Source organism: Littorina saxatilis, linkage group LG1, assembly GCF_037325665.1.
Source record: "Littorina saxatilis isolate snail1 linkage group LG1, US_GU_Lsax_2.0, whole genome shotgun sequence".
NCBI lineage: Eukaryota > Metazoa > Mollusca > Gastropoda > Littorinimorpha > Littorinidae > Littorina > Littorina saxatilis.
In genome coordinates this window covers 84938645-84962273 of record NC_090245.1, presented here as the reverse complement: position 1 = coordinate 84962273, position 23629 = coordinate 84938645, and the positions used below count along the sequence as shown (strand labels likewise).

The window sequence follows — 23629 nt, the reverse complement described above, 5'->3', positions numbered from 1 at the left end:
ACCCAAATTGTGCAATTTGGTGTCATCTGAGCTCCAAGTTTGCCATTAAATTCAGTTTTCAGAACCATTTTTGCCTCCCCCACTTATTTTTTCGGCGAACACTGAAGCTTTTTCGGCGGAACAACAAAAAAATCGGCGGAAATTTGCCTTTCGGCGGACAATTCCCATGCCTGTGTGTACACGTCCGGGATTTGAGAGCGCACCGAAAAACACAAACATACATGTACACATTCAGTAACAGAGGAGAGAATACGTTTTATCTTGGCTGCAACCGACATAGCATTGTCACTGACAACAGCCCACACCTTCGTGACACACACCGTACATCATGCAGCGAGAAACCGCAAAGGTGTTACAGCCCAAAACGGGCCGCGATGAATAATTACGAGACTAGAGTCAGAGAGACTATGGGAGAAACCGAAATTGGTGTTAACTTCTCCCACAAAAGGGGAGTATAATCACAGTGACTGTATTCAAGTCACATTCACGATTAACTTGCCTAACAAGTACCCCCTTTTTGTGCTTGATACGTCAATAATAGGGCGGTTCTGTTATGGTTGTGCGAGAGTTGTAAAATAGTATTATACCACGACCGCCCTGGAGATAAATGACTGCAAACTGAAGTTTTTAAACACGATCTGCTTCACTGACTTAATGTCCAATCTGTTTTAATCATCGTTGTGCTGGTGCCAAGTCCCTCAACCATACCCCTCCCCAGAGTTTATCAAATGGCTTGAATCCCCCCCCCCCCCCTCCCACAGTGGTCACATTTGATCCTACATTAGCAATAAGGAAGGTACATAAATAACAGATCAAATGCAGTATGACCCAGACGAACATGTTGACATGACTTTTTGACATTCTTGTTTAAACAGCCGCTGCTTTTCACGTTCACTGCAAACCAAAGAAAATATATATACACACTAAAGCCGGATATCTCCAATACATTCGCCTAATTCAATGTAAGCACCTGCGCAATAGTCTCCTCGTCGGCAAGACCTCTATGAGTATGAGCATGACAAGCCACGTGCAATTATTCAAATTCCTACTCTGAAGTGCTCTTCTACACGATTCATTCGCGCAGCCTAGCGTTCGCATAATGAGCTGCTTCTTTGACTGATGCAAGAAAAGGGCACAGAGAGAAGGAGTTTCTAAAAAGAACTCACGACGATACACAATAGCATGCTCAAGAAAACTGGTATGATGGGCCAAGCCAACAGGCAGCTGTCATGTCCTTATTCAAACTTCGCACATCAGTTGTGATTAACTGACCATCAAAGTCATATTCACATTCCTACGTTGTTCGTGTACCTCTTTTAATCAATCAAAGACGCACATCACGGTTAGTTGACGTACTTTTCGGGAGAAAAGAAATTACACCAAAAGCCCGACTGATACTTACATGGGCAGCAATTTTGCTTTTTAAACCTTATTATCATAGAAAGTCAATAGTTAACGTTCATGTTCTTGACTCATGTCGCAAATTTTGAGGGGAGAAGGGCCATGATCTTCTGAACCCTGAAAGACGAGTCAATCCACAATAAAAACAGATACACTTGCAGTCTTCTTTGTCGTCATTCTTCAATATCATTCTGATAAAACTAAGACGATGATCCCCTTTTTGTGTGCTGAGTAATTCAATTTGGTCTTGTTTTGCTTTCCAAAAATGATAATGATAACAAGAAGCACAAAAAAGAAAAACAAGACTACAATCCACTGGTGTCAAGCGCCTGTAGTCGGACTATCATGCTATCGCCACTACACCAGCGTTTCCTTTTCCTTTCGAGAACATTTGGCGGCAATCTGTCATTGTGTGTGTCCTAGTGTAATGCACTATGACTCATCCCTTTCTACACGCTCTGCAGCGACAAAATAAGTGACTCCACCAGGTTAAAACTCCGCCAGTGAGAGAGATCTGGCTTCCTTTCCTAATAATGTCACCCAACAGAGCGCAGGATTTTCAGCTCGTGGAAACGGTTTAGTGACATTTAGCTTGGCTTTTAAGTTAAAGCTGTGTGACAAAATATTTTCCTCGGTCTAAATGGGACACAGTCAATTGACCCAAAAAGTAAAGCAGGCAGCTCGGCGAACCTGGGTCGTCGGTGAATTTCAAAACAAGAGGATTGAAAACAACGTCTAGTCGATAAAAATAGAATACATGGTAACATGCGCCTGGCATGGCTAGTCGCGTGACGAAATGCCGTCAACTACTTTTTCGCCCCGCTTGCACTCACGCCCTGAAAACAAGACAAAAAGGTACAACAAATGCTACTCATGGAGACGAAATCATCTCGCATGCTCTTGTAGACCCGGACACAGCTTGGCATTGGATGGGCTGACCTACAGTACTACTACAAGTTGGCGTTTGTCGGTTTGACTCAATATACCCCCAGTTGCCTGACCCGTCACGACCAATGTACGTCAAGTCATCACGTTAAACGGCGTTGGTTAGACCGTCGCATGACGTTTTTCTTAAAGATACCTCCACTCAACTTTTCAGCATGTTTCTGAGAGGTGACCACAGGAAACCTTACGCCGCCTGGCCCTCACAAGGGTCAGAGCTAACACGAAACCTTCCTGATAATTACTAGGGTCCCAACACATAAAAGCTTTCGCTGGAAACCCAATCTTTCTGACACAAATAGCTTGCAAAGAAAAGAAAAGATCAAGTTCGAGGGGAAAATCACGGGAACTTGACCACGACAATGTGTCCGCAAAGGTACCTGGATCAAACGCCAGACATGACGCCGGTCTGATTTGCCAGACACCGTCAGTCAGTGCAGCAGCGGTCGATGAGGCTGCGTGATCAAAGAAACAGCGAAAGCACTGACCTACTCCCTCTTTCGATCTCCCATATCCCTATCCGCGCTTTCAGACACAGACAGACGGGCGAACGAACAGACACGTGTACAGGCACCCCCCCCCCCCCCACTCAAACTTGCTTTGGCGACTGAATCGTTCCGACACACGAAGTGCATTCAATGAGTTTTTAACAGACTGGCCAAAGGATGAGAGACAATCAACATGCTAATCGCAAAACACACATACAAGGTCACTATATCATATAAAACGCGAAGAAACAGCAACATGCTGTAATCAAGTGGTACCAGCGGCACAGAGCGGATAAACACGAACTTCAAGCGAAGCCGTTGAGTGCGTTTGGGTGTGCAACGCAATTATAACGAAATAAAACAAAACGAGAAACCGGTACCCACGTAAGCGTTGCTTCACCCCATTCCCTTATCTTAAAAAATGACTCAGAAAAAAAGCACATCAAACTGGAATGTTTGCCTCGCGGTCCTAATATCGCGCACAATCACACCTATGTCGGAATATGGACTGCAAAAGCACAGCAAGGTTGGTAACCGGAGTAACGTCAATATTAGCAGAAACGCTGAAAGGTACATCCACAGATCTATTTTCAACCCGAAAAACAAGCTGAACAAAGAGAGATGACTAAGAACAATGCAAACAGAAGCAGGGCTACAAACGGGCGTTTTTCTGTCACTATAGAAAATCGGACTGTTTTAATTTAAAATGTAAATGAACCCTCTCGTAATACGGGGGCTCAGTCGCATTAGTCAGCAAAGATTGCCCACTTTAAATGAGATAAGGAAAAGAAAACAGCAATCCTGCATTGTGCTGCACGTGCCAACCTTGATACATAATGTGCATCAAATGTACGTGCGCGTCTATTGAATCACCCCTTGAGGTGGCAGGGGAGAGGGAGCAGGGACACCGAGAAATACGCCAGCTAGTTGACTAGCTGTAGATAAGGTAGATCTATACATGTGTACACATACATTATTGTACAGCTTGCACCCAAAAAAGACTTGAATAAATAGTTCAGTAACCAGCTGCAGCAGAAGCAGGTGTTGGGCGACATCGATGTTGTTGGTGGTTAATGGCCTGTCTACTGGCACGCCAGAAAAAAAGGGCGACGTGTTCACATTAACCGTATTCTTTCTTTCAGACTCAGAGTCCCTGCTGAGCATACATACATATGGTGTACCTGTTTGTGTGTAAACGGACACATTTATATTCAGGCATGACTGTCTCCTTGTTTGTGTGTATGTCTATATGGAGAGAGAGAGAGAGAGAGAGAGAGAGAGAGAGAGAGAGAGAGAGAGAGAGAGAGAGAGAGAGAGAGAGAGAGAGAGAGAGAGAGAGAGAGAGAGAGAGAGAGAGAGAGAACGGTGTGCAACGACATAAAGTGTAAGCCTAGATCTGTTTCTCCCAACTTAAAGTTAAACATAAAGAACAAATACACGGCAACGCACAATAACATCCAAAGCAAAGAAAAGGAGGGGGGGGGGGGGGCGGCGGCGGCACAGAGCGTATACTCACACTTTGGCCTCCTCGAGATGGCAGAGGTACTCATAGGCCATGTTCCTCTTCCTCTGGTCGTCCATCTCGTCTGCCGTGAGGCGCTCATCATCCAAGGCTGTGCGTCATAGCAAACGAAATAGGATGAAGAAGACATGTTTAGAAAAAAAATGTCAACTAAAATTATATTAATTGAACTTAGTGATTAATAATAATTTGAACACATCATTTTCAAAATGACCCAATCTGACACGGATCTAACAGTTCGCATACACTTTGACTTTGAGTCTCCTGCTAATAATAGACCACATTTTAAATGTCAAAATCGCAATCACGAACTCAATTACCATAAAACTAAAGGAGTTCTACTTTCGGTCATGAATGGCTAATAATCAGGACGGAGTGGGGTACTTTCAATGCAGAAAGTAAGAATTTACTGTATGGTTGCTTTCATTGTTTCCACAATGATTTTCCACTCCTTGCACAGTTCATACCTAATGTAACCCCCCCCCCCCCCCCCCCCTTAAAGAAATATTCCATAAAGGGTCTGCGGCTCGATAACAATGCCAGTCGAAACAGCTGAGTAGCGGTGTGTGTGTTGTGCATTCGGTTATTGAGAGGAGAAACTACCTTCATATTCGTGTGTGCATAACTCACAGCTTGAGTCTCACCAAGTGCCACCGTCTTCCCGGTACCGCACAGAAACTTCAGGACTTCGGAAGGAACAGACATCCCGACTACGAGCACATGTGTGTCCGCGTGTGTGTGGTGGTAGGGGATGGCGGGGGGGGGGGGGGGGTAGAGAGAACCATCCTTGTCTCAGTCTTGAGGAGAGGAAGGGGGTAATGAGAAAGAGAGAGAGGGGAACCAGAAAAGGAAACGCAAAAGAGGAAAGGGAGGGGCAGCGAGCTGTCTTAGTGTTTGAAAGCTAGTTCAGAGGAGTAAACATCTGACAAGTGACATGTTTACGAACTTGTTACAACTGTTTTCCTCCTGAATTTGCATCTCTGCACAAACCAACAGCGCCCGGGGAAAAAAATATCAATGTTTGCTGGTGAGCAAAGAGCATGGTCACTTTTCACAGTTGATCTCCAAAACTGACCAAATCTCACCCATTTCCAACAGTGGCCCTTGAAAAAATGTTTGCATGTTAGCTCTGAACTTGGTAAAGTGAGGCCACTGTTTGTAGTACTTCACCTTCACGTGTGCCACTCATCACAAAGGGGCTCAAGTGTCTCTTTTACATTCGGAGCTGCCCCCCTTTTACGCCTTTTGTTTCCCCACGGCTAAAAAGTGGACAAGTAAACCAAAATAAAACATAAATATAATAAGGTATCTTCTTGACAAATGTAACCATGTGCCTGAACTTAATGTCTATATCCTCTTATTTATACTACTATGAAATATATATCATGAGGATACCTTCTTGTTCTGACTCATCTGAGTGAGAACATTTATGCATGTGCCCAGTTACTAGTTAGTTACAGTACATAATTTGAAGTTAGCTATTTGGCTTTAAACGTAAACAAACAAAAACGTGGATTTCTGATAATAATAGTCAAACACCCATGTTAAAACGTACACACACATCAAGCAAATGCCATACAAAAAATGATCAGGTAGGTAAAACTACATCTTTAAATGTTAACCCCAATCAATCAATGTTTGTGATTTTACTTATTAGACAGCATCCTCTCAACCAACTGCAGGTTTTAAGTCTAACAATACTGTTTAACCATCTCATGCAGTTCATCTCTCACTCCCTATAGTTCTACTAGTACTACAGCACCCCCTTTCTAAGATTAGTAAGAACCATGATAGTTGGACTTCCCATTCACCCCTCCTTCCCAATGTTCAGCATCACCTGTTTGTTGCTCTACCGGTGGTCTCTTGTTGGAAACAATACTGGGGAAACAGACAGAGAGACAGCAGGTGAGGGGAAAATCAATATAGCTCCCAAAGTGGCCGAGATGTGGAGATAAACAGAGGGGGCCCACTCATCACTCATAGATTACTAAGACGGTGAGGTGCAGGTAGCCTGAATATTTTCTGTCACTATGTCATAAATAGACTGATGGACATAGGCAGTCTGTCAAACTTGGGATCGATGTATCTCATTACTCATGCATACCTGCCCTAAAATGAGGTTAGGCCGGGAAAAAATGTTACCTGTAAGTGTAACCTGCAACTGAATTAAAATTACGATGGTGTAAAACGACAATGTAAGTGTTATAAACCACTAGTTTAATTGAGATGTGCTGTATGTAAGAACGTTTTCTTTTTTTCCAATGAACAACAACACCCTGAAACAAAACTCTAAATTAAAAAAAGAACAAAGAAACATAAGTAGCCAAAAATGCCATTAATGGTCCATGACTTACTTCTGTAGTGAGGCTTATGTTCCGTGGAATTTTCCATTTTGAATAAGTCACGAAGTAATAATCCTTTCGAATCACTGAAGCAAGACAAATATTATCAAAGCTGTCCAAGTTCCACACGTACGTAATCCGATCGCACAGGGCCTCTGTAATCGTAAATCAACACAACAAACACATTTAGCCAACAGCCACTGTCGATGCGCTGTCAACAGGCCGTTGAAGCAGACGACACTCCCAGTCCCAGTCTCTCAGTCTCACACACACCGAGATGTATCCGAAGCCACAAAGTAAAGCAACTAACACACGTTGGAAGCTGTCGCCACACACATCATAATCCACACACAGACAGTAAGAAACAGTCGGGTCACGTCACTGCCATCGCAAGCGAAGCGCAACAGAGTTTCGCGGCGCGACAACTTGTTTTTCTCTCCCTTTCGACGCTTGAATGCGGCGCCCACCGCTGGTTTGGTTTGAAGTTACGATTTCGCGCGAACTGTCATGGGCAGAAACCCCGTAACCCCCTGACCCCGTCATGAAGTCTCGAAAACTAGCGCGAGATGTGTGCACTGTGCTTTGTTTACAAATGGCGACTGACGATCGGTAGCAACTTGTTGGAAAAGTTATTTGCTTGGTCATATTTTTGCAAGGTGAGCATAATATGCTTTTTCTTGTACTGTACAGCAAGGAGATTTGTTTTTCTTGTATTATGGATGAGCTTTGTCTGTTTTTGTCGTTTGTATGAACTTTTATTATGTTTTGAAATGTTTAAGCGATCGTAAGACGTTTTTATTTGCTCAAACTTTTCAGAGAAGTTCTTAGCAGGGTTTTTTTTGCGTTCGAAACTGGATTCCGTTAGTCAAAATATTGCATTCACTTGTGTGTACTTTCCTCTAGCTGGTGTTTTATTAGAATCTAAATGAAGCTGATAAGCATTTTCAACAGTTATATAAACTATAAACTTAAGTAGTGATTTTTTGCAGTACAATCGATTGTCCGTATTGGCAATCTTCCAGTTAATGAAGTGTGGAAGGTGATTACTCACTCGGTTAATCTAATGTTTACCTGTTACATTGTGAAAAGCGATGTAAACTTCTGCTTTTAACTTCTACAAGTACTATATATATAAATCTTGTATAATTGATTTTACTTTTAGAGCTAATTTCTTAGCCCTATAAAAACTGTCGTGGTTACACGAAGGAAACCAAGAACATACAGGGAGACAACGGCCACCAGACCCCATCACAAATAGAACTCTACAATGTATAGGTGTCTAGCCGGCGAGCTATAAATAGCTTGCGCTCAAAGGCCAACAACTCTGCAGAGCCTGCTGTGAAGGGCGACGGTATTCTCCCTGTCAGTGCCACACTCACCACCGTTTGAATGAAATTTGTCCCCAAAGTTCCGAACCATGGACCCTCCGAGCTTAGGTCCCTCCCAGGTTTGTGGAATGGGAACAGCACGAAAATGATTCAGTGGCCATAATGCCATTCCTGAACATATCATGTCGAGTCCCATTCCTGCCCGCTGGCGCCAAATGTAAACGAGTGCCGAAACACAACTATCACCTTTGGAGACGATGTCAAATCAAACAAGATTGAGAATTTTAGAGCTAATTTCTTAGCCCTATTAAAACTGTTAATGTGTTATGGTTACCCAAAGGAAACCAAGAACATACAGGGAGTAGTAAAATTGATATTAAAACTAAAAGTCCTATGTTTTTTTGCCATTAAGGACTTGAGTGTTTGTTCGCTTTCCCATACAGGGAGTCAGCAGCCACCAGACCCCATCACAAACAGAACTCTACAATCCACAGGTGTCTAGGCGGCGAGCTATAAATAGCTCGTGCTCAAAGGCCAACAACTCTGCAGAGCCTGCTGTGCAGGGCGACGGTAGTCTCCCTGTCACACATGTATTCCAATTGTTGAGATACAAGTCTTCAAAAAAAAAAAAATTCTTTAAAAAAGAGAAAGAATAGTTCTTGCATTTAACTCAAACAGATCTTTATTAATGACTTGTCAGTTCTTGAGCCTACGGTCGCTGTGAGCCTCTGGCCTGTCTCTGTAACCAACTCATCACGTCATAATTTCTCGAGCCTTACCAAATAACAAGACTTCTCCCTGCCATCCCCTCTGAAAACGGTTGAACCAAAGAACAGGAGTATGGTATAAATTGTCAAAGGTGCTGAGAGGAAAAGAAATAGAAATAGAAAAAAAGGTAGCTTGACTCTGGACTAAAACATAGGTAACTTGAGCACATTGCAGGATCACTGTTGGGCTACACCACATCTGGCAAAAGAAAGTGCAAAGTTGGTTTGTCTTATGATTTTATCACTTCAATTAGTTTATGAGATGCTTTTTTGTGTCCACATGTATTACATAAGTAATGTATCATAGTTTTGGACAAATAAAGGTTTATACAAATTTATGGGGTGAACATGCAGGCACTTACAAGTGTCTTATTACAAGTGTGTTATCAATTTCCATGCCAACAAGGAAGCAGATCAAATGAGAGAAAATACTGTAATTGAGTTAATAACAATCAGGAAAGACTTTGTGTACAGATATTTAAGGGAAAAAAAGACTAACACAAAAAGTAATGCTGCACAGGGAGAGAGAGAGGGAGCAAGAGAGAGAGAAAGCTGCTGAGTTTTCTTTTTATCAGACTGCTTCATTGTTGGTTGGTAAAACCATTTTCTTTAATCCAAAAGCAAATAGACTACCAACGTTCCAAAATTCAGAATAGAAAAACAAGAAAGATATGTCGTTGGAACGCTTTCCTTGCTTGTGTCTTCCCTGTAAGCGGCTGAACATTTTGTCAGATCTAAGTTTTCTGTATAATTAGTGTTTGTTTGTCTGTGCACTTGAAAAACCGCTGGGTCAAAATATCTGTGAACGTAAAGTTTTGTTTTGTCAATAATTAAACGTTACAACAACATACCTTTCTTGGGTTTTTTATTATTAAGGGCTTTCTTTAGTTTTGATACTGAGAACAAAGTGTTTGTAAAATATTAAAAATGCACAGACCTTTTTTCAACACCTCCCAAAAAATTAGTACATCGCCAATGCTTTACACACCTGTACAGTATACATACATACAATCAGAGAACTTTTACCATTAACAGTTCAAACGACCTACTTCATGTGTTTGTCAGCTCTTTCCATTAACCCGATATGTGACCCTCCACCACGGAATGAGTCGCATGTCACCTTTACATGATTTTCATATTTTTACATTTTCCTAAAGAGTTTTTTATGCTCTATCCAGTGGTGAAAACCGTTTTAGAAAAGAGCGAAAACTGTTCGAGTTATAAGCCTGTGGCTAAGGTGACCCTCACACAGTTACCAGACACCCCCCAGACTTATATTAAGTCTAGCGCAGAACTGCACGAGGTGACATGGGACTCATTCCGTGGTGGAGGGTCACATACGACTGTTGGCACTGTTAGTTTCAATGTGGCTACTGCGGACAGTCAGTGTTTGACATCAGAGCTGGTTGGAGGGCAGCGACTGTGAGGTCTCCATAGAGACAGCACAATATGTGAAAGCATGCTTGAAACGCAAGAGATCGTGATGTTCATTGTTCTGTTTTCCCCATATGATTCATACATGTAGTATAAAAAAGAAAAAAGAAAAAAACCCAGGTACAAAACAGAAATATGAACCAAGGTTTTGTGTGAATTGTGGGGGGAAAAATCAATACAATGAAGGTTACATGTAATTTTATAGGAAACTGCTTGAATTACTCATCTCATTTTTATGTGACGTTTTATTTCAGACCTGTAAAATTGATAAAGGGTTATGGTTCATACACTATGTTACTTTGTTTGCCCTATCTCTAATACGTTTTTGTTGTTTTGTCGATTCTTTGATTGCTTTATTGCCTGATGAAATGTTCTTGAAACAAAGGATTATGTATCTGTTTACTCAGCTTTGTAGAGATGATACATATGGTGAGGTTTGTTTGCTCTGTATTGCTGCCAATTTGTCAGTCTTTCGTAGGTTCAGCTGCACAATCCCTTCACCCACATCATGATAATGATTTATGAATGATAACCAAATAGCTGCACAGAGAAATCTGCCACAGCCAATTTGACTGGTTGCTATAATAGAGAACCGGCTCCTTTATCAGCATTCTCTTCTACTTGAGGGCAAGAGAATAGAGTGAGCTTGTCAATGTGGGAGAATGGCTGTGTTACCTTGGGGAGTTATGAGACCTATAGCTGTTTCAGTATGCAAGGCAGGAACTCCCAGAGCAGTGCTTAGCAACTGTTGCCAGCCACTCACTCAATAATTCAACCAGTGCAGAGCTCTATACCTCCTTAAAGAAAGCAGTCATTTTTCCTGGTCTCGATTTGAGCAGAGAGAAATGAACTGATCGACTGTGTGTGGGAGAGACTCACCTATCTCCTGCCCACTACTGGATTAGAATTTTGTGTGCAAGGAATATATCTGGATTTCTGAGCAGAAGCAGTTTTTGCAGACAGTGTAACATCATTCTTTGGATTATCTCTTCTGCATTTGTGGGCACAACTGGTAAACCTGTGCATTTTGTATGTGTGACTTCTTTAGGGTGTATAACAGATTTAGTGTTCAGAGCAGGACAGAAATGATTCTGTATTATATTAGAGAAGATGTTGATGTTGTTTAGGACTGTTGTGGTCTGTTTTATATGAGTGGATGTAAGAGACATCTGAACTTTTTCAAAAGGGGTTTAAGTTTTTTTTTCTTTTCGGGAGGCACCCGATGTTCCCCCAGGTCTATGTTCCCCCAGGTCTGATATGTTATGTCATATGTCATGTCATGTGTCATGTCATGTCATATGACATGGCAAATGCCATTTCTGTCCTGGGGGAACTTCAACATTTCTAGAAATCTGAAATGGAGTAATTAAACTCTGTGTGGGGTGTGTACTTAACTTGGGTGTGTACTTTTCCCGCCAACATTAGTCTTCAAACTGCCCGTAATTTCCCAAAAAGCCAAAAAGCGGTAGGCCTACAGGGCGCCTACAGAAGTTACTGCATTCCGTTGCAATACACAACGGATCTATTCTTTTATTCAGCCTCTCTCTTGGCCTGTATGCTGGTAGCTAGCCTACTGACAAAGCTTGGGTTTTCTGTGGAAGGAGCTGACTACTCTTTCTGCCAGTACATCCTTACTTATAGAGAAATTCAGGTTATAAGGGCTAGAAGCCCAAGACAGTCAATCTGAAGCTAGGCACTTCCACTTATTGCCAAGCGGCAAGCAAGCAGATTTCTCTGTTCAAAATGGATGAAGCGCGTCTTGTAAGAGGTGACAGAGGGGGGAATATTTTGATTTTCAGAAGCTTCCGTTTTCATAAACACCAGAACAGAGGACGTGACATATGACATGACACATGACACGACTTATACTTATAGCACGATATATAGCATGACATATGACACGACATATTGCTTGCCATGATATGACATGACATGCGACATGGCATATGGCATGACATGACATATGACACATGGTATGACTGGAGGAACATAGACCTGGGGGAACATAGACCTGGGGGAACATAGACCTGGGGGAACATAGACCTGGGGGAACATAGACCTGGGGGAACATAGACATGCTCCCGTTTTTTCCCCTTTGTGTTATGGGAGAAAAGCAAACAATTAAGACAGCTAGTTGTTAATTGGTGTTTCAGTTAGATTAATTACTTTTCCTGGCTAGGTTAGGTTTTAAATTTCAGTGTTGTGGTTTACCTGATCCCGAGATAATATAAATTATAAGCAACGTTGGTTTCTGTGCCAATAGCTTTTGCTCTGCCCTGGAATAAACTGACTGAGATTTTGTGTAAATGTGCCGTTAATTGCAAAATCCAATGTTTTTTAATAGCACTTATCTTTGTAAAAATGAGAGTGTTTTGAATTTATTATGGATTTGTCTTACTTTCTGAATGGACAGGTCTGATCATTACTGGACTTGCCTTTGATTAGACATTTTTAATTTTTCCTTCATTTTGTTTTGTTTTGTTTTTAGCTTTAATTTGCTCTTTGATGTTTCCTGAAATGTATCCCTTTCAGCCATATCCATTTTTCTTCTAGATCTATAGCAGAGTCTTGTACTACTGCAAGCCACACAAAATCTTAGCTTTGGTCTTCAATTACTACTTAATATCTTTTGAACTTTTAGACCAATTGATTTTCATTTTGTTTTCAGTTGAAAGCTTAATAACCATTAATCTTTTATTTTACATGTGTGTCGAGTGTTGTCAGGGCTATATGAGCTGTTGCTTAATTGCAACATTGGGCTGCAAAAGACTGTTTTTAATCACCCTTAAGGCTGTCCTCAAATGAGCCCTGAGTTGACTTCACGAAGACTTCCCAAACTGTTCATAATGAAAATTCAGTGCCAAACCATCGGACACTGAGCTTTGTGAAGTTGACTTCTACCAATTAATATTAAGCTTTTAATGTTTAAATAAGAAAGTAAGTTAGTTTTCTGGGTTTCACATTCAACTTGTATGATTTTCTGTTTCCAGGCACAGTGGGGGTCACAACACACTGCACACTCGGTGGGCTGACTTGACTTTTTCATTCACCAGCAAGTTTAGTCCTCATTTTAAATGAGTCAGTTGGTACGTCGCGGTCGTGGTCGTAACAACCAGGGCTACGTTGTGACTGCCCCATGGGACACAACCCACGACTACAATGCCATCCAAGTCGGCACCCCTCGCCATCTGCCCCCTGTGTCGCACAGGGGGGAGACATTCCAAGAGCTGGTGCCAGTCGTCCAGTCGGACATCCCAAATCGCATTGATGCTCTAGAGGAGCGATTACAGGTATAATGTATTTGTTTGTTTATTGGTGTTGAAAGTCTATTTCAGGTCAAATGTGTTTGTTTGGTTAGTACATGTAGTTAAATCCAGGAGGCAGTGGTAAGTGTTAGCGTGTGTGTGTGTGATAGCGTGTGTGTGTGTGCATGTGTGTTTGTTTACGTGTGTTGCTGTTTCTATTCTGTTTTCAGTCTTTCTTGTGTTTTAGGTATCTTAAAATGTTCTTGAGCATTAATGTTAGGACCTCAGATCTGCAATAGAAGCAAACAAGACAACAGCTAACACTTCATTGTTAACAAGAAACCAAGAGACAAATAATTTGTATTTGTCTGTATGTAATAGAGAGAACCGAGGAAAGGGCATCACTTCCATGACGCATCGGCACTTGCTGATTAATTTCATAATTTTGTCCTCTTTATGCAGTTTCCTTTTTCTTCTTTACATGTATTACATTTGAGGACACAGTACTTGCACTGCTTCAAGTTTCTATGGCAAGTTAGAGTAATCAGCCTGATGCTAACAATGATTAGAGAGATCTCCTGACATCAGCTGCGGTCAAGATATCTGCAGTCAGCCCTTGTAATATATTGCAACGTCCTCAGTTCAGTGTATCTGAATCAAGTGTTTTTCCCTCTGTGTATTCCTGTTGCCTTCAGCTTTCTATTTGTTCCATGGGGATAAAATGATCAGGGACCTATATTTATATCTATGCAATGATCCAGCATTCAACATACATTTGTCTGGGTTTAAAATTGATTAGTCACAGCGATGGTCTTGCCTCATTTAGGTTTCTTTTTAATCTCTGATGTAATCAGTCCTGGACAATTTTGAAAGAAAGTAGAAGTATCAGCTCTTAAGATTTCCCATCTACAATGGAGAAGGGAAGTGTTTTTCTGAGCAAAGCTCCGCTCTTGTGATAGGCAGCGGAACGCCCAGTGGTGAAGAGAGAGATTGTTCCAGTGCCAGTTGTTGATGCAGAGATCCCCTCCCGCGTTGATGAGCTGGAGGCACGCCTGCAGGTATTCAACACAGGAAGGCTGCAGACATTTTGATCGCTTCTTAACGCATTTAGCAGCTTCATTTCATTAACATTTTGCTTCTTTTTCAGCTTGATTGTTAAATTTTTTTGGGTTTGGAGAACACTTTCCTCCAGCTAAATAATACAGGATATAGTGAAAGGGTCAGGCTTAGAGTACCAGGCGCAGCCTAGGCTTTGACTAATGTTTTAGTGAACCAATAACTCTCTATGGAACTTAGCACTAAAATAGTGTTTGTCTGTAATGTAGGCTTGGGCTATTTAATACAAAATGGAAAATATTGTTGTTGTTTTTATGTAGACGGGCTCAGGGACATTTGATTGTACATGTATTTAATGTTTTATTAGCTACTTTGTTTTAAACAATGTTTTGTCATCGTAGATTTATGAACTTTTGTTGTAGTTCATTCCTAGAAAGTTAGGTTTGTGAATGTTACGTGAGCTTGTCAGGTATAATATTTTAAGGCCTTTGCAGGTGACACATGGATTTATTCATTTACTGCCATACCCCCTTCCTCCCCAATGTCCCCCTTTTATTTATTTGCCTCTGCTTTTTTTTTTATCTTTCTGTCTGAGAGACTCTACGTAGCCAGATTTTTCTGCAACAGCTGTGTGTTTACGATGTTACTGATAATTCTTGTAAACTTTGAAAGCAAAGGAACCCTATTCATTCAACCTTGAACATTATTAAGCCTCTATGTGGTAGGTCAATATGTTCAGACATTTATGAATGATATTCCTGTGACACAGGAATTTAGTTTTTACATTTAGTCAGTATTTGACTACATGTAAAATGAAATTTTTAGAGAGCACAGAGGGTAATTATAACTTATACCGTACATGCATTTTAGATGTACAGGTATGAGAGAGAAAAAAAATGTTAAGAGTTTCTTATGTGTGCAGGAGCTGGCATTTGCCAAGCTGTCCCTGCATTTTCCTTCCATGTTAGTACAGTGGAACCCCCAATTTAAGAATAAACCCCCTTTTTAAGACCTTACATTTTTAAATTTTCTGTTCATATATCTGTAAACTTACCATTTTTAGACTCCCTCCTTTATTAACACCTGATTGTCTAAGACTTTTGGAGGTTCTAAAAGGGGGGTTCCACTGTACCATATCTTCACAGATTTCTAAACTTATAACCCTCAAAATACCTTCACAAAAAGTGTTGAAATGTTGCAGGCCCAAGAGCGAACAACATCAGGGCTAATTGACCGAGCGTTCAAGATCAAAGAAGATGTCATTGACAGCCTCAACTTCACCCAGGGCACTTGGAACGAGGAAAAACAGGCCCGCACCTTGCTACAGGAACACATCCGTACCATCACCGCCTGCGTCAATCGCCTCAATTCAGATATTGCGGTCAGTCATGGCACACACGCCTTTTGTTCATTAGTTTTAGTTTTTTTTTATGCTGATGAGCTTGATGATAAGTGTTAGGAAATAAACAAGTGACCACTTGTGAGCTGACATAAGTGAGACAACAGTGGAAATGTTGTCGCCAATATAAAAAAGGGGGGAAACAAACAATGTCTTCATTAGCAAACAGAAGAAAAAAAATAGCACAAAGAGAAGGCAAGAAGAGGATAGATGAGAACCTAAGATAACATAGTTTAAAGGAAGTGAACCCAAGAGAAAGTCTTCATTGTAGAAAGGAATTGGAGTATGTAATATTGATATTAATAAAGTAGTCTCTTAAAAAAGATTTAAACAAACACTACTTTCTACTTTTGGGGGGGGGGGGTGTTGCAGTTTTCATCCGCGTTGTTCCCCCCCCCTTCCCCCCCCCTCCCCTCCCCCCCCCCATTTGGCTTGACATAAATTGCAACAAATAGTGAGATATTAATTACTTATCAATTTTCAGGCCATAGAGGACTCCATCAAATCTCGAGACAGTGCCCATGTTGGAACAAACAATGCTGTGAAGAACTTAGAAGTTCACCATGTGGCGACCCTCACTGACCTCAAAGGTCGCATTGTGCGCTGTGATTCCGCCATTGGCAAGCTGGGGACAGATGTCAGGTCATGCTTTGACTCCATCCGCCAACTAAACGTACAGCAGCAAGAAGTGACCAATCGCATCGGTGACAGAATGAACGGCATTGAACAACAGGTAAGAGGGAGAGGGAGAGGATTCAGTGTTTGCATTACTGTCAGTCCATACACATATTGTAAGTGGACATTTGTGTTCATTCGTAGTTCTTTTTGTGTGTGGTAAGTGTTTTTTTCTGTCTGAGGTGGGTTGGTTGAATTATCTTTGTGTGTATTGTTTGTTTGTTGGTTTTCACATGTTAAGTTGTTTAATGTTCACCATACTGCCTGGCTGTAAAAATTATGATTTGACGGCTGTGGGCAACTATAAGGCGTCCATGGGAATTTCCGGTTTTGACAATGGTGGGTGCCTTAGGCGCCCATGTGTCTGTGTGTGTTTCTGTGTACATGTGTGTGCATCTCTGTCTCTGTCTCTGTGGTTTAATCATCTTTTTATATAATCATGTTCTTGTCCAAAAGCATCAATCCTCTCGGTTGCAAATGGACATTCCCTACCAAGCGGCAGCACATTTTACAGAGACTCCATGCCCTGTGCTCCAAATCTGAAAACTGTGTAGGAGGGAACAAATTCTTGCATATATATGATCATAAAAATGTACCGCTTCGTGTGTTCAAATTAGTGGCATTCGTTATACTGTACTTCTCCAAACAGTTGCTTGCCGCCAAATGAATAGATGAAAGCGCTAAAGAAAATAACAGGGTCGAAGTGCATATGTGGTGCTTTCTGTGTGTACTAGTTTCCCATGCACTGTCCAGTTTAGTTTGATAACATGATGAGACCTAACGGGACCGTTACCACTGTACAGTCATTTTCCCGCCATCTTTCAGCTTGTTGCGGTCTTAGATTTCTGTTGTGTAAACAAGTGTGGGCGCCTTCTGCACACAGAGTTGTCAGTGGAGAGGTTAAGCAGGGCCCGGCATAGTCACTGTCAAAGTATGCGTGCGTTAGACACCCACTCTCGATTTTTGTTTTTTATTTTCGCGTTTATCAAGTATATTCACCATTTTCATGATCACAATATTAGTATAGACATTCTTGAAGAATACCTAAAGTCTCTTGGTTGTGACATCAAAAACAAAGAAATTATGGCAAAGTTTATTGTAGTGTGGGTGCCCGAGTCTGCATGCAGAGCTATCGGTGAAGGTTAAAATAATCTGTTCTTTTTCAAAACATCTTATCATATGTCTCTCTCTTGCTCTCTCTTTCACCACAACGCCCCCAGTCCTTTCTCTCCCAAAATATAACATCAGGAGCCAGTATGTGTACCAAATTTCAGCTCACTAAACCCACACACTTTCTTTCAGCTGATTGCCCTCAACAACCAAATTGAGCGGAACTCAGGTGAAAGTCGTCTGAAAATGACCCATCTTGAAGGAGACACCAGCACACAGATGACGATGATCGACGGAAGGGCGCGTCAGCTTGTGGACGAGGTCAAGACATCCATGGCTAACATGCAAACCAATATGGATGTTGAGAGGGACCGTATGGAACAACGCATCCTGGCTATGATTGATAAGACTGGCGCCAACAAGGATCATCTCATTGTGAGTATTGTGTTGAGTTCTGTGTAAGTTACCATTGCTGAGAAAAGTTAGGCTGATGCGAGTGAATAAAACTAAAATTAACAAATAAATCAATAAAACTTTACCATTCTGGTTTATTGATTCAGTGAAATGGTGTTTTTGAATTTGTTTAACACTTTCGCGACGGGACACTGATAAATCAGTACCAGCGCTGACACGCCCATGGACGGGACGCGCATTTTTCAGTACCAGCCATAGAGGGTACACGACTCGTGATTGCTTCCCGGTTTTTGAAGCTTGCAAATAGATTGAGTTGTTTCCCTTGATACACTTGGCGTCCCCTTCTGCCATTTGCAAATCCGCCTGATTTGTGTGCGTTTTTGAGGAAAAAAAATGAATCAAAGGCGAGCCTTGCCTCGGGAGGAGATTCTCCGGATGTTGGACCTTGAGGATCCCGTAGAGCATGATTCGGACGTATCGTTTTCGCCTCACGAAAGCGATACAAGCAGTGAAAGTAAGGAAGAAACAGTCCCGTTGTTGCTAGTATGAGTCGGCAAACTACACGTGGTTGGCGGTGATACTTCTAGACGAACATGTATCTCGGAATCGTGCAGGAGCTATGGGGGCGTGGCAGCACTGATAACAATGGATGGCTGGAGCCTTCAAATCCTTTTGGAATTGTTCATAGGTGTACAGTTGGTACTTTGTTGTGAAAATGTGACTTATATTCAATATGGATTACCTAGACATCATTTGGTGAGTGTTAGATCTACAGTTTTGTTTCATTTGAGTCAGGATGCTGTGAGTGAATGCGTGATTTGCTTGTTTTTTTCTTTGTACTGTCTCCTTATTTCTGTGTACAATGTTAACAATATTTCAGCTAATTCATAGGTTTTACACCTTGTTTGGTAATAACATTATTTATGATACTTTCTGTTAAAAAATAACTTTTAAAAAAAGCAGTAGAAAATAAAACACACACAAAAAAACGTTAAAAAACACAAATTATCCCCCTTTCACCCCCCTTTCACCCCCCTTTGCTAAAACAAATCGTGTGACAAACTTATAAATAGCACGACTGAACTGGGCATCCATTTTTGAATTAGTACACAAAATTTGGTGGTGATTGGACTTAATTCAAGCTTGCTAGACAGATTTCTTTACAGTTACTGATTTTTGGGAAGTTTCTTGGTGGCAAGCTTGGGCAGGCAGGACGTAAACGCCGTGGCAGTGCTAGTCACAATAGTGTTAAGTTTAACAATGTCATGGTGACAATAGTGATCTGATTAGTAGTATGATCTAAAGCCACTACTTTAACTCAGTGCATGCAGTTGAAATAGTATGTTAGGGCTGTATATAGGTCTGGGTGGCCGAGTGGTAACGCACTTGCGCTCGGAAGCGAGTTCGACCCTGGGTCAGGGCGTTAGAAATTTTCTCCCCCCTTTCCTAACCTAGGTGGTGGGTTCAAGTGCTAGTCTTTCGGATGAGACGATAAACCGAGGTCCCTTCGTGTACACTACATTGGGGTATGCACGTTAAAGATCCCACGATTGACAAAAGGGTCTTTCCTGGCAAAATTGTATAGGCGTAGATAAAAATGTCCACCAAAATACCCGTGTGACTTGGAATAATAGGCCGTGAAATGTGGATGCAGCGCCTATATAGGCTGTTGATCTACTGGCCGATGTGAATGCGTGATATATTGTGTAAAAAATTCCATCTCACATGGCATACGCGCTTTGAACTTCAGATAAGGCGCAACATAGATACCCGTTATTATTATTATTATTATGATATATATAACACTTACTGACTTAGAGAGTAAGTTATTTTTTTAAATACATACTGTTCATCGCTAATTCAAACATGGTTCATACTGTATCAGGTATTAGAATAAATCCACAGCAGTTTGTCTTTTTGAATTCAACCCTTTTCAAAACTAAAAAGTTGCCACGTATGCTGATCAGTGGCCACATGTATGAGTGCCAAAACACTTGGCGTCTTTTCAATAGGCAGCCATGCAATCATTAAGGTAGTGATCGTGAGCTACTATGTGCATATTTTTGAAAGAAAAGGGCATATCATGTCAAGCTAACATTGCACAAAATACATATCAGAGCTAAATTTTCGATGTGACATTAACGCACACATCGCTCTACACATCATCAGTCAGATGATTTATTGCCTCATTTTGGGGGCACCACTCTTCCACATTAACCCATAAATATGTAAGCAGTGATTTCTGAACATCCTCTATTCAGTTTATTTGTTACTGAACAGGAAAAGCTGGAAAGAAGGCTGGACGACACCCACTACGGCCTTGAAGCTCGCATCATCAAGCTGGAAGAACTGCTGGCGGATTCCAGGACCTTCATGTCCGACATGCAGACTGTAAGCGTTTTCTTTTGTCTTGCAACTCTTCTTCTGGGTTCATTGGCAAAAATTGTACATTCAGTACGTTTGAATTTCTAACGAGTAGACTTTAGAGCCTATATGGCTCTTTTCTTGGATACCAGAACAGTCAAGGACTGCATGACCCCCACACACATGAGGGGCTCACATCCATGAGAGATGGCATAGGACAAATGTCCTGGACAATGTAAAAGCGATAGGACATTTGTCCCGGAAAAAAATTAATAGGACCTTTTTTGTCTCGCAACAAAACGGACACTAACAGCATGGTTTTGTCTGCTTGGAGAGACACATCGTAGCAAATCAAACTACTGTAAATTGGAAAGTAGTGACAGTTTCCAGATCAAATGAAAGCATAATCGGACAATAACCCCTTTGTGACAAAAACAATAGGACATATGTCCTCTTGCATGAAAAATGTATAGGACATTTGGAAAAAATATCCGTGTATGTCCGATGTCCGACGTGGATGTGAGCCCCTGCACATGAGGGGTATATTCAGTTTTGGAATTTCTGTAAAGTGCTAATACATGTGCAACATAAATGCTGATATGATTTAGCCTCCTTTTTTCCCCACTTTGGTTGATTGTGGGAAGGTGTTTCGAAAAAAAAATCATGTTGAAAACAAAAATCCTGTTTGCTGGATGTGGAATTTAGATTTTTTAGACTGCAGAAGAATCTATGTGTACAAGCCAGTGTTTTAATTTTGTTTGTTGTTTTCCTTTCACACAGAACATAGAATCGAAACTCCTGGCCAAAATGGATGCCAACATCAAGCGCAACTCTGACGAGATCGCTAAATTGAAGCGAGAGTGCCGCGAAGGGTTTGCCACTGTGCACGAAAGTATCAGCAATGTTAAAACAGTCATGGAGGGCAAACGCAAGCTCATGGAAGACCAGCTGCGCAAGGAAATCGGACAGATTCGTAAAATGGTGGTGTTAGTGTAGCCTTTGACAAAAGTATCATTGAAGAACACTTAGTGATACAGTGAGGCCTCTGTTTTTAAAACCTGAAAAAACCTGAGAAAATCAGGTCTTACAAAGGAGGGAGTCATAAAATGGAAATAAAGTTACAGACTTTGTAAAAAGGAACTTTGGGGAAACTAGGTCTCAATACAGCAGGGTCATATGGACGGTCTTAAAAACAGAGGTTTCACTGTAGTCTGGGGACCAGCAGTAGATGCAAAGGGGGCTTTGGAAGAGAATTGTTAGAGAGGTGTGAATGTGAAGAGAGTTAAGCCTGTCCTCAACTGGGCGAAGTCGACTACGTGAAGTATACTTCGCAAAGCTGACCGCACAAATCTTTAGCACTGAGTTTTCGGTAAATAGAATTTGTGAAGTCTTCGTGAAGTCGACTTTGGGCTTAATTAAGGACAGGGAGTGTGACAGAGGAGGAAAAGTGAAGAGAGTAAGGGAGTGTGGTAGAAGAGGGATATGGAGAAAGGGTTGTGATGGGCAGGGTTAGGGTCTAGTTGAATTTTGTTGTTGCTCTTGATAGATGGGAGTAAAACTGACTAAGCCTTGGCCCAAACTCCTGGCAAAGATAGATGCCAACGTCAAGCGCAACGCTGATGAGATCACTAAACTGACTTCCTAAATCATGGTTGCCATTTCAAAGTCATTCGTGAGGGGTAATCAGAGTGGCGTTGTTAGCATTCAGAGAGAAAAACAACTTCAAGTCTTCATATCTCATTACTTTGACTTCCTCAGCCCGTTTCATTAGAAGACAATACTAGGAGAAGGGGATAGGATGGGAAATTAAACTGGGAATGCAGCATATGCTGCTTGAAAAATATTTTGTGCAATTCCCATCGGCAGTGTTCAAGAGTGGGGAACAATACAGAGAAGTGAAGCTACAGCAAGAAAAATGTTTGTGTTTATGTGTTATGTTATCGTTTCTTTCCTTTTGTGAAGAGGTTGACCTCATGTTTCGTGCATTTAGGTACTGTTTTTTATGTTCAACCCTCTGAAGAATAACAATAAAAAACAAGTCGCGTAAGGCAAAATTACTACATTTAGTCAAGCTGTGGAACTCACAGAATGAAACTGAACGCACTGCATTTTTTCACAATGACCGTAGTCCGCCGCTAGTGCAAAAGGCAGTGAAAGTGACGAGCCTGTTTAGCGCGGTAGCGGTTGCTCTGTGCTGCATAGCACGCTTTACTGTACCTCTCTTCGTTTTAACTTTCTGCGCGTGTTTTTAATCCAAACATATCATATCTATATGTTTTTGGAATCAGGAACCGACAAGGAATAAGATGAAATTGTTTTTAAAACGAGTTCGGAAATTTAATTTTAATCATAATTTTTATATTTTTAATTTTCAGAACTTGTTTTTAATCCGAATATAACATATTTATATGTTTTTGGAATCAGAACATGATGAAGAATAAAATAAAAGTACTTTTGGATCGTTTTATAAAAAAATAATTTTAATTACAATTTTCAGATTTTTAATGACCAAATTCATTAATTAATTTTTAAGCCTCCATGCTGAAATGCAATACCGAAGTCCGGCCTTCGTCGAAGATTGCTTGGCCAAAATTTCAATCAATTTGATTGAAAAATGAGGGTGTGACAGTGCCGCCTCAACTTTTACAAAAAGCCGGATATGACGTCATCAAAGACATTTATCGAAAAAATGAAAAAAACGTCTGGGGATATCATACCCAGAAACTCTCATGTAAAATTTCATAAAGATCGGTCCAGTAGTTTACTCTGAATCGCTCTACACACACACACGCACAGACACAGACACAGACACATACACCACGACCCTCGCCTCGATTCCCCCTCTATGTTAAAACATTTAGTCAAAACTTGACTAAATGTAAAAAGAGAACCTGTTTTGACAAGGGAATGTCATTAGTAATAGTTAAATGCATGTAAACTCTCCAGTCATTTTGTATTGAAGAGATATAAAGATAAGAGAGCTGTATACAAATATTCTTTGCAGGAAGCATAAATATTCTTTTAACCCAAATCATTTTGTCTTTTTTATTTTCAAGAATTCGGGTTCATTGCATGGGTGCCACTATACATCCCCATTGGACTTAAATATTCTTTGTTTTCTGATGACTCGTTATCTGTGTAA

General features: G+C 41.1%; 2 protein-coding genes across 5 annotated transcripts in view; one reads left to right on the top strand and one right to left on the bottom strand.

Moving 5' to 3' along the window:
* Positions 1-7130, bottom strand: part of LOC138982157 (ras GTPase-activating-like protein IQGAP1) — a 92414-nt gene extending 85284 nt beyond the window's left edge. The window contains exons 1-2 of one of the 3 annotated variants that reach the window (XM_070355391.1): positions 6708-7130; positions 4348-4444 (exon numbers count right to left, since the gene is read on the bottom strand). In XM_070355391.1, coding sequence (XP_070211492.1) covers positions 4348-4444; positions 6708-6744 — 134 coding nt within the window. In that variant the 5' untranslated portion in view covers positions 6745-7130. The remainder of the gene's footprint in view (positions 1-4347; positions 4445-6707) is intronic. The other 2 variants (XM_070355383.1, XM_070355399.1) reach the window with 2 other exon arrangements.
* Positions 7131-7224: 94 nt separating this feature from the next.
* Positions 7225-23374, top strand: LOC138982188 (protein FAM81A-like). 2 transcript variants are annotated; one of them, XM_070355418.1, is made up of 8 exons: positions 7225-7351; positions 13215-13514; positions 14429-14527; positions 15727-15906; positions 16409-16657; positions 17902-18144; positions 20404-20514; positions 21268-23374. In XM_070355418.1, exons 2-8 carry the CDS (start codon positions 13299-13301, stop codon positions 21481-21483), a joined length of 1314 nt encoding a protein of 437 aa, XP_070211519.1. In that variant the 5' UTR covers positions 7225-7351; positions 13215-13298; the 3' UTR covers positions 21484-23374. The 2 variants fall into 2 exon arrangements, with proteins under 2 accessions (XP_070211519.1, XP_070211525.1); XM_070355424.1 differs by lacking the exon at positions 14429-14527 and having other exon boundaries at positions 7227-7351.
* Positions 23375-23629: the final 255 nt, after the last annotated feature.

Coding starts and splice junctions, on each gene's coding strand:
- LOC138982188 (XM_070355418.1), top strand. CDS start 13,299: ATGAGTCAGTTGGTACGTCGCGGTCGTGGTCGTAACAACCAGGGCTAC. Junction 16,658..17,901: donor TGAACGGCATTGAACAACAG/GTAAGAGGGAGA, acceptor ACTTTCTTTCAG/CTGATTGCCCTCAACAACCA. Junction 18,145..20,403: donor CCAACAAGGATCATCTCATT/GTGAGTATTGTG, acceptor GTTACTGAACAG/GAAAAGCTGGAAAGAAGGCT.